Here is an 11,322-nt window from a genome sequence, read left to right on the forward strand (position 1 = left end):
GTGTTCCCACCATTCCCAGTGCAGGGGCAAAGCTGGTCTCAGTGGAAATGCTTGTGTGCTGACTTCATTTCAAAACCTTTCCCAGATTATGAGTTTGACTCATTGGAAGCCACGGCCCTGAAGTTAGACAGGGAATGTGAAACCAGGTGACACCAGGTTAACAGGGTAACCTTAGCCTTCGGTAACTACATTCAAGTCCAGGAATAAGTGTATTACTACAAAACATCAACTTAGTTATACCCAAACTGAAACGCTGCTAGAAGCATCCAGTACCATTAAAATGAGACAACATTTGCAGACTTTAGTCCACCTTGCAGGTAGACAAGACACAAGTCTTCAGCCCACTAATATAAAGAAATACAAGAGGATCTTAAAAAAGGCAGGGGGAAAATGGAATTTGGCAGAGAGATGCAGCAAGGGGTGCTGAGCCCTTCAGTGTCAGTGGGCTGCCACTTTCAGAAATGTCAAGCCTTCATTCTCCATTGGATTCAAGTGGATATTGTTGCTAACCAGAATGGCAAATCTTCAGTGTCATTTGAAAGATAAAAAGTGCTCTTACCTTGGGGACTTTGCAAGAATTTTGTTCCAGTCAAACACAATTATTTCAGTGTGTTTTTCATAGTTATTCCAGATTCCCATTTGCGGCAGCAAATAAGCCTTTCTGCATTTCAGAATTTTTCCTTCACTTTGGGGACCTGAAAAGAAAGCCGTATTACGCTGCAATTAATGTCTGGAATAGTGCTGTGAAATAGATCTTCGTTACTAAAATCGTTGTTTCACAGTGCCATCTACAGTGCAATCCAAGGCAAAAGGCAGCAGTCACTCTTTTCACTTGTTTTCAATAATATAGAGAAACTCTGATAAAGCAGCTCTGAAATATCACTACATTAAGTAAAGGCGGAGTTTGCTATACTAGAAATTACAAACATAATATGCACAGCTCACTGTGTCCTTATAACCACGTGCCCTCTTGTCACCCCACCGCTGTGGAAGCTGTAAGGTCTGAGACGCTACCACAGTGCAAACAGACTTCCACACGCTTACTTGAAACCTCCAACAGTTTGAAACAGAGGTTATTAAAGACATGTGGGAAATCTTTCAATGTCTTCATGAAGATTTGGCCAAAGCCCTTGGAATCTGGCTGCCTCAGGAGCAGAGGGTCTGTAGGGTCGCACCCATAGGATCATGTCTTTGTGATCAACGCATTATAGCACCCTCTGACACTTTTGTCTCTACTCGCTTCCAGCATCACATCTCGCATCCATCCCACCTATACCCAGAAGCTACACTTCGAAGTCCCTATATAGAGACACTTTTGCAGCAGTACTGGCACATATTCCACAGAAAAACGAGCTCAAACATTCCATTTCATTGACATTGGAGTCTCTTTGCTTTTATTGTTTATATTTGTTCTCTTACTTCTGAACTCCCTGGGTTCAACTTGACCTTCTGCTATTGAAAACACAACACAGCGCAATTTGTGAGAGTAATAATAACATGGTATTCACTTATAGAGTGAGCACAATAACCTTTTCTCATCTTCTCCCACCACTCTTTTCATTTCACACTTCCTTTGATCAATTAGATATTTGCTTTTAAGAAATACAAAATTACACTATCACATTGGAGGGCAAAGCATCTCTGGGGTCATACAAGCACGTAGGCAGACGCCTTTCAGAAGCTGAGGACAGGAAAGCCCCCGGCTCAATACACTCCGTTCCTTTCTGTTCAGAACACCATGAGAAAACAGAGTAATTGGTGGAATTAAAGAGGTACTAGGCCAACAATCTATAATTAATCACATTTTACTCTATCTTCTTTTTCCAATGTGGAGAGAGTTTCAGAGCGAGCTAAAATTGCAATGCAGCAGTTCTAATCCAAACAAAACGTGGGCAAAGAGATGTCTTAGGACAAAGCACTACCATCCAGTGTAATCCTTTCTTCCACAAATATGCATAAAATAAAAAAAAAAAAAATCAGTGTCCCTCAAAAAGCCTATTGAGAAAAAGCAAACAAACAGGCTTTTTAATATAGCGTTGAATGACTGAAACAGTTATGTGGTGCATTTTTACCCATTTCATAATAGAACAGACAGATAAATATATTCTTACAGTGATCTTGTAGAAATCGATATTGCAATATACTAACTCTGGTTTTAGTGCTTATCTGTTCCATAACTTTTATTAGAAAGGAAAAAAAACAAAACCTGTGTAGATGCATCTACAAGTACACTAACTTTAGTGTAACCTGTTCTGTAAACACACGTTAAACACACATTAAACACTCGTAAAAGACAAGCAAGTATTGATTATTCTAACTCATTCCAATTAAATAGACACAGCAAAAGCAGCTGATGATACAGCCACCAGCATACCTTGGGGCTTTCTGATCCCTTAAAGTAGCAATATTTCTTAAGAAAATAGGGTTGTTTGAGGGGAGTGTAAGGCAAACTCCTACAGTGCCACCCTAAGTCTGAGATTCAGCTGGTTTATGTCAATGAAGGAGCTAGATCAGAACAGAAGCAAGAGGCTCACCTGGTTAATAATGGTAAAATAAATTTGAGGGTTCTCATGGTGAAACTATGTTTTGCGCGTAATTTTGTGATCGGTGGTTTTAATGCTGGTCCCTGCCTCGTCTCAGGGCACAGCTTTACTTTGGAAAGCAGAGCTGCTTATTTGCAGGGTGCACAAACAAGCAAATTACTTCTGACCTTCTATGCCAGGAGGTCTGGTGGGACAGGGTGGCCTGAGAGGGCAGCTGCTCCCGTGAGCGGTCACCAGCCCTCCCACCGGCCACCTGCGAGCAAACCGAGCGCCGCTTTCAACAAAGTAAAAATCAGCGCCACCTCCCAAGAGGCCCCAACATGTCTGACAACGGGAACTTCGTGGATGAAGTCCTTGACTTCAGCGCTGCAGGGTCAATTTACACAATAGGGTTTGGAACAGAAGTGACCGGAGGAAAGCAATCTTATGAAGAAAGGGGTCATTTTTACACAACGAGCTCTAGCCAGGAGGCAACTGAACCCTCACTTCCTTATCTAGCAAAGCTATAGAAAAGAAGGAAGGGGGAGAGGGGAAGGGCTCTGCTCTCAGTATTTACACATGAGCTGGCCGTGAATAACTCCTGCTTTGCACATTACTTGCCCAAGACCCTGCTTTAGGCCGCACAACTCTGTCCCATCAGTATTTAGGGCGTCCATGAGCCCAAACGAAGTCTCTGCATTCTGGTATCTGGAGGGAATGGCAATGGTCAGATCTGCTGCGCCTCAGTTCCAGCACAGTTTGTCTCTGTGCCTCTCAGTTGGGTAAAATGGGTATAAATAGCATTTCCCTATGCCAGAGAAGCATTTCAAGAACAGAAACAATAAAGGTCTAAAGTTATTTGAAAATTGTATGGGCGCTGTATAATTCCTTTGACAGATGGAGTAAGATAGCATTTTAAATTAGGTACTTTTCCTACCAACATTTACATGCGGTAGAATACTTCTTACGGCTACCTTCTGTAAAGAATAATTTACTAAACCCTTTTATACCATCTTTTATAATAAGCTATTAAACAATTTAGAAAACCTCTGTCCATTAAATATTTAAAAGGCCTTAATTTCTCCATTCTCAATAACTCCTCACTTAAAATAAAGATCGTGCATCCCTTGAAAGACTCCTCTTCTGTACAGCAACTGGTAAGGAGGCAAGCGGGGACAGAGGCCCCGTACTTCACCGGGAGATTTTCCAGCCCTATTAAACCCTTATGTCCCACTGAATAAAGATCTGAGAGAAAACAGAGCAATATCTGCAGCTTCTTAGAGAAGAAAAAAGATATTGTCTGGTCACTACGAGTATTTGAAAAGCGACGCTATTCGAGTTTGAGGGGAAATAGAGACAAAAATCAAGAAACGAGCAAAAGCAAGCACCTGCTTGGCCAGTTCTACCTGTTAACACACTAGCTAACTACCACAGACTGCCCATTTCAGGGCTAAACGTTTATAAACGGGACATTAATTTGGCAACATCCCTCCACAGACCCCTTCATCCCACAGCAGCAGTTTGCCCCAGGCCCACAGGCGGGAGAGCAGGCGTTGCCCCTCAGGGGTGAGCCGGCACCTGAAAAGCGACACTCCTCAGCCCATCTGGGATCCCATGGCAGTTTTAGGGCCGCGAGTGGGGAAATCGTTTTGTTTGTGTGCAGCAACTTTATTGTTGTTGGCGCTAAACCGCATTTGGGGGGCGATACGGGCCGGGGGCCGGGGGGGGGGGCGGCGGGCAGGCTCTCGCCTCCCTGACGGCGGCGGGCGGGCGGCCGCGGCCCTGCTGCGTGGCGCTGCTGCCCCCTGGCGGCCGCCCACCGCCCCCGACCCCGCCTCAGAGGCTCCCGCCGAGGCCTGCGGCGCGGTGGAGCTGTCCTCGGCCCCGGCCGCACGCGTGATTTCGCGGGGAGCTGTTCAGCACTCCCAGATTCTGTCATTTCTCGGAAATCCGTACAACGTGCACCAACTGCTCCGCTAAACCCCGCTCCTTGTTCCCCCAGCCTCACCCTCAGAGACATCCCCTCCCAGCCTCCCGCCTGCTGCCAAGCCTCTGATTTGCAAGCGTTCCTTTGTGCGAGGATGAACTGTCCCTGCAAATTAAGTTTTGTCATTAATCCTATTAACACGTTGCTGTCACAGGATTCCTCCGTTCACCCTTCTCTGGGAGGGCTGGGCTGCGGGCACCTGCGGGAGAAGGCTGGGGCCGGTGGGCTCCCTGCACTGTCTCACAGGCCAGTCCCCTGCCAGCCCACAGAGATGGGCCAGCCAGAGGGAAATGACGCGGTTTAGCTTCTGAATTTAGTCCCTCGACCCTCACCCAGACATCTCTGCATCAGGCAGGTAACTTTAGCTTGATCTGAAGTCTTCAAGCAGCAGTAAATTCAACACAGATAAGTTATTCCAGCAGTTAATTGGCCTCACTTTAAACACTGCACTTGATTTCTAAGCTGAATTTGTCCAGCTTCTGCTTCTGGGCATCTGATCTCGTTAGGCCTCTTGCTGGCAAATGAAAGCGACCTTCACTCTCCGGTATCGCTGCCCACAGCCTGCCATCACGTCCGTGAATTTCATGTAAGTGAGATGAAGGCAGCCTCTCCTCGGAGGGCTTTGCGCTATTAAATCCGTCATGCAGCTCTTCTCTGTATCACTGCCAATTTCTCAACGTCAGGTATTTTGAAGTGAACCTCAGAAGATGCAATAACCAGAGATGATCTTTACCACAAACACACGTCAACAAACCTCTCACTTTGTACCTCGTGTTCTCTATATATTCCACTTGTTTTCCCACCTGGCCCATTGCACAGGGGCATGTCAAGTCCTTAAAGACCTCAGTTCTGCCAATCCCCACTCACACCGAGTAGGAGCACACTACGCAAACCAAGAAAGAACACAGTTATTCTTTTCTTCCTCTACTCTTTACTCCCAGAGTCAACATCAACTTTGGTGCTGCGTCTGCTTCCCTACAGGTATCACTGAGGGAGGTCCAAACGCATCAAGCTTCATAAGGCAACCCAAAGTGAGAAGGCTCTTCAGAGAGAAAAAACTTAGATAATAAGATTGCAGTAAACTTCAAGTGTGCTTCCTCACTTTTAAGCAAGCCAGGCATGTAGCCTAAAAACCAGGGGGAACTGCAGCAGTTCCTCTCAGACCCCAGCAGACTCCCCACACACTTCACCTGCAATTTTTGAAGTGCTTTTTTGCGGCATCACATTCCACTTATGACATCAGTCTCCGCTGGCAGAAGCTCAGTCTGTCACCACTAGTCAGCCCTTTCCTTAAGAACATTTCAAAATCTCACTTAACAGCAACTGGGGGAGGTGGGGAGCAAAAGACAACAATGCCAATGAGAGCTAAAGGAAGTAAAACCCACAGCCTCCTAAGAAGAGAGAACTGAACTGCTATGATATCCACATAGCATCAGGTATCGACCACACCAGCAGCCAGACCATCCACACACAGACAGACATCCTATGTGCTAAGGGTTTGAGGGGAACTGTGTCTGTCTTCAACAGCGTTTGGAGTTCTCTAGGGTATATCTGTCTCCACTGTTTCCTTTAGAGATGAGAATAAACCTGTCTGTTGTGGGCATGTTAAAATGATGTGCTGGGAGGACTGCAAAATATGCCTAAGAGATTCTAATTCTCTGCTCCAGTCACTGTAGCCTTCCTCAGTTGATTCTGCCAGAGTGAGAATAGCGAATTGGGTGAATGTTCTCTTGGGAAGCCATTTTCAGCTGGAGTCATTTCAAGTGAGAGTTTGTGGCCTCCAAGTTTCATCCAGTGGAGCTCAGGTCACACAGAAGCAGTAACAGTGATGCACAAAATCAGAAAACAAACTAAAGGAAGCGACTGGAGGTGATAATTAGAGGACTGCAAGAAGATCTGAAGTTCACACAGTGTAAGGAGGAGTTTGAAATTGAAGCTGTTGCCTCTTCTGCTAAGGTAGAACAAGTCTCAGAACCTGATGCAATGCAAACTACAGGGGCTAGATCAGCTTCTCTCCAGGCAAGGGAACAGTAGCTTCTTCATATACACTAAGTCCAGTATATATTCTAGGGACCTGTGGTCACCAGAACTTCCTCACAGCCACGTATTTACGTGGCAAGAGGAAGTAGTCCTACAAATGAAGCATATGAGTTATGCTGGCACAAATAACTGATCACTTGCAGTCCAAAAGTATAATCTCTGTATATGAGAAGATCATCTAACTTAAATAGAATCTTATTCAGAAATTGAATTTTTAGGAAAATGTTTTAGAATCTGCTCTTGCAATTCAAAGTAAGTCTTCATCTTTCCTCCAGGAAAAAGTCCCTCAAGGCCAACAGGACTGCTCAGAGAGTAATGTGCAGCTATTGTAGCTGTACAGACAGAATAGACCCTTTTCTCTATACAGCATTATTTATTACTCATCACCATCCCACAAAGAACCCTTCTGCCAAATTAAACTCCTGGAGAGGTAAGTATTGCCATCAAGCTTTCATTTTTAAGGTTGCACAGACTTCCCAACTTGGACAGCCAACACAGGATCTCCTCGTTACAGCCAAGCGTTTCAACTCTTTCAACTACATTTATCAGAGAAGATTTTTCATTGTGATTATCCAGGTTCCTTCAGACCCTCACTACAGCTCAAAATCTTCCCCACCCCCTGGTATATGGCCTACTTAAGAGATGGACAAACTTGCAGGCACTGTGTTCAAGGAAGCACGGGAATTGCTTGAACCCTGTTCAAAGAGGAGGCAGAGCAGAGACAGTGCCCCACTCCACTCCCAACTGACATCCCAGAAATAGAGCAGTACTCATGTAAAGCAGGCAGCATGCCAAAAAACGTGGAGAGAAACATCTTTGAAGGAAATTTCTCTAGCAGGAGGTTTCAGACAACACAAATAAGTATTTTTTCCCCTACTGCAAAATTTGCCTGCCGGGTAGTAAAGCAGCAAAGTTATTGCATAGATTATCTCAAGCAATAAGACACTGTTTTCTGTACCATGGATTGATGGAGAAATTTAATTTCTGCCATGGAAGGAAAAGATAACTGACCCAATGGCTATAGAGCAGATGACTACTCACCTTTCTTCTCGCTAATCAGAGACCCGGGTGAGCTGGTAGTTTATTTTGCAGAGATCGCTTGGGGAAGGGAGGGAGGGAAGGGATGGAGGAGGGGGCCTCATGTCTGTTTGTGCATCTGGATATTGCGCTGGAAGGTCAGGTGCCTGGTGGCCAGCCCAGGGCTCACATGCAAGAAGCAGACCATCACTGATTATGGGCAACCATTCAAATTAAGAACAAAAGGCCAATCCCAAGGAACTAACATGAAATTTAAGAGATTCAGCAAGTGCAAGCAGTAAAGAAAGGCTGCAGTAGCTGGAGACATGCTCACTGTCTCCTTGAAGAGTTCTGCTTTAAAGAAGGGCATGATTTAAATAAGTCGTTCTCTGTACCTACTGCAAATAGCATAAAAATAAACTAAGTGTCCTACAAAGATAGTTTGGTGGGTGCATGAGAAGAAACTTTCTGAATCTAAGTGTGAGAAACTAGTGATACAAAAACTCATCGAGCCTGCTTCAATGGAGGTTTTTTTTTTTAACTGGCTGAACACCTATGGGATAGTCAAGGCTTCCTTCTCCATCCATAGGGTTGGAGTACATGTTTGCTCAGGGTAACAGCACTACATCTCCTTATGCCTTGGAGCAAAAAAAAAAAAAAAAAAAAGACACTACATCAACATGAGGTAAGTAGTTGCTGTTTACAGTGTCATCCTCAGTACCCTGACCACAGACAGTCAACAAGTCAGAGGTTAGTGGAGGAAAATTGTGGCAGAAAGAAATGGGAAATACCTCCTACACATATTGATTTTTTTTCATGCAGACAGGGTCAGTTTGTGTTCTATTCAGATATCTTTCTGGTGGTTCCGAGGGTCGTTATGAAACCAAATTTGGTTCTTTCTGATCCTACTGCATTAGAATACTATATTCTCTTATTCCTCAAAACACCTCATTCACCGTAAATAGTCACAGCATGTCCACTCATGCTTCCCTAAGCTGTATTAAGCCCTGACTCCAACAGGATCTGTCCATTTCTGTGTCACCAGTGTAATCTGGTCTCTGCTTTTGTTTCAATTCATGAAACACTCCAAGAGCGAAGCACAGAATAGCTAGTTTTGCTTTTAGAACACAAACATGCTTTATGAGCAGTGGATGAGCATTGGCTGATGAAGAATCCCAACTGTCTGGGTGTATGGGATAATTGTTCCACTTGGGACTCATTAGCTAATTGTTAAAAGATTCTTAGAAAAAGCATTTCATAAATACAGTACTAAATTTCCAGAACTGTAATTATGGGCTGGATGCGCATTTTTAGCACCTGTGTTATCAACTACATAAGCCAATAGAAAAATACCTTGGGGTGTTCTCTCTGCTCTCTTTGTCTCCAGGTAGTACGTAGGATAACTACTAGCAAATTGAAAGGTAAGATTTTTGATATTCCCATTTTTGTACAAAGATAACACAGTCAGCTTGGGGCTGATTGAAAGTTCTGCCCCCTAGCATATAGAATCTCTTAAGGCAATAGTGAAGAGCAAATTTGCACAGGAGGGAAGAGGCACAGACCAAAGAGCTACAACTCAGCTTCTTGATCTTGTTTCGTCACTTGACTTTCATGCTACGGGACAAGCTTTTTACTCAGCGTTAAGCAAACAACGTTTGCTTAACGGAGCCTGCTCCTCAAGTTATTTTTAAAAATTACTGCTCTACTGAATAGGAAAATTCCACAACCGAGTCCCTGACCCATCAGTTCAGGAACTGATAGTGAAAAAAAAAAAAGTTTATTATCATTTCTCATTTTCTGCAATTGAATGGCAGAGGCAAAATAATGCTAATAAGCTAGCAAGGCATTTGTATCTCATGAAGACTTGGAGTTGAAGCAGTAAACAACTGCACTTAAAAGGAGAACCCAGTCTTGTTCAATTTTGTTCCTAGTTAAACAAACAAAAGCATATTCAGAACCAATCTCAAAGTTGTATTTGCTTTTCTATGGTTTGGCAACATCATGCTGGATGGAAGTACTGACCATCACACAAAGTGCACCTGCACATCCCCAGCGCTGTCTGAGCTGGGGATGACTTCATTCCTACTCAAGCACTGACAGCACTGGCTTTGAGTCCTGAACTCTGATCTTGGCTCAGCATTGTACCATGGAGAAGTATCTGCTTGTTTGGAGCTAATGGGAGCACCACAATCACAGTATGGGCATGGCACAGTTGGGTTTAACTCTCGTTGGGTTTGGGAGACCTGGGTGAGGCTGTAGCTGGACATTGTTTGTATTGTGCTCTTCAGGTACCAGGAGTCATATAAGGTCATCTAATTCCTGACAGTAGCCTACTACTGAATCAAAAAGAAAAATGAGCAGATAGATATATCTGTTAATTATCTTCTGAGCCATTGGTCCTGTGGCCCTGGAATCAATATTACACTGCCAAAAGAAAAAGCAAATTTAAAAAGTGGACAGATCTCAAAAAGATGTATCATTTGTGACGTGTAAGCAGCACGCCCTAGGTGGTTTAGTTGCCCTGTACATGACTCTACACCTCTCCTGCAGGCCCTTGTCTTTCTCCTTGTAACCAGAAAAATCTCAAATTCCAATACAAATACATAAGGTAACGGGCTCTCTCAGGTATCTTCATTTGCTGCAATACCAGTTACTGCATGCCCTGGTTCAAGAGAATTTCAGAAGTCCCTTAAATTCCATTTTGCCTCCTCACCTCCAGAAGGGATCTCCTTCATCCTTTCCTCTTCCAGCCCAGTCCTTCAGGCCTCCTTCCCTGTTCCTTCTCATCCCTCTCTGTTTCTTGTTTACACAGCATCTCTGCCTGCTTCCTCTGGGAAGATCACCTGCTTGGCAACAGCCTGTGTATGAGCATCAAGAGAATGGTTGACAGGAAGGGAAAAAGACCCCACCTGAGTTACATAGCCATCAATGGTGACTGCTCTTCAGAAACAGTAAGAGAAGGTATTAGCATGGTATTTCTCCTTCAAGCCCCTGAATTGTCAGAGGGTGCTCCTTCCAGTACCTGTCACAGCTGAAGTAACAACTTCAGGAGGCTCAATAAGTTACTCTGACTGAAGTAAGACCACAGCCAGACTTTGAATGAGTAACTGCATATCCTCTTCATGGATAAATCTAGAAACTTTCTTCTTTATTTGCTTAAAAAATAATTTTCTTTTTCACAAAGCTTAGAGAAGGCTGAACTTTAGGCTTGCAGTTCCAAGTCTGCCTAGAATGGATTCTTATTTTTCTATTGCACCTTCAGTCATGCACAAGCCACATCACGATCATGTAACCATGTGCAGGATTGATGGGAGGAGCTGGGGGAAGGGTAAGTGGCATAATTTTGATTATGCTTTGAAATACTCGGGGTTGGAAATGAAGTATGAGATCCCCCCACTTTCCCTGCCTCACTTTAAGGCTATTATGATTGCCTTAAAGATGTGAGATCTGTTGAAAGTAAAAAATTGTTGATTGTTTGTTTACTTTCAGGGTAGACAACAATCAGCTTTTAATCAGCTTTTCATCACCACTAGAGAGCTATTAACTGTCTTAAAAATAATTAGAAAATGGGAAAGAAAAATCTCCTCAAATTATTTTCATCCATGAAACTGGGACTTTCACAGAAAAAAAAAAGTTAAGTTAACTTGGTGGCACATTTTTTTCATTCTTTTAAAAATGAAATACTATTTGCCAGAGATATGGGGAAACAAAACATGAAAAACTCAACCATACCTAATATTTTTCCACAAAACCTGC

At 43.7% G+C, this 11,322-nt stretch overlaps 1 protein-coding gene across 1 annotated transcript in view; it reads right to left on the minus strand.

Moving 5' to 3' along the window:
- Window positions 1–10,301, minus strand: part of TAFA4 (TAFA chemokine like family member 4) — a 60,301-nt gene extending 50,000 nt beyond the window's left edge. The window contains exons 1-2 of the mRNA XM_086755874.1: window positions 10,280–10,301; window positions 560–695 (exon numbers count right to left, since the gene is read on the minus strand). Of these exons, the coding sequence (XP_086612000.1) occupies window positions 560–695; window positions 10,280–10,301 (158 nt within the window). The remainder of the gene's footprint in view (window positions 1–559; window positions 696–10,279) is intronic.
- Between the last annotated feature and the right edge of the window lie 1,021 nt (window positions 10,302–11,322).

Source organism: Chlamydotis macqueenii, chromosome 10 (genome assembly GCF_036417535.1).
Source record: "Chlamydotis macqueenii isolate bChlMac1 chromosome 10, bChlMac1.mat, whole genome shotgun sequence".
Lineage (NCBI taxonomy): Eukaryota > Metazoa > Chordata > Aves > Otidiformes > Otididae > Chlamydotis > Chlamydotis macqueenii.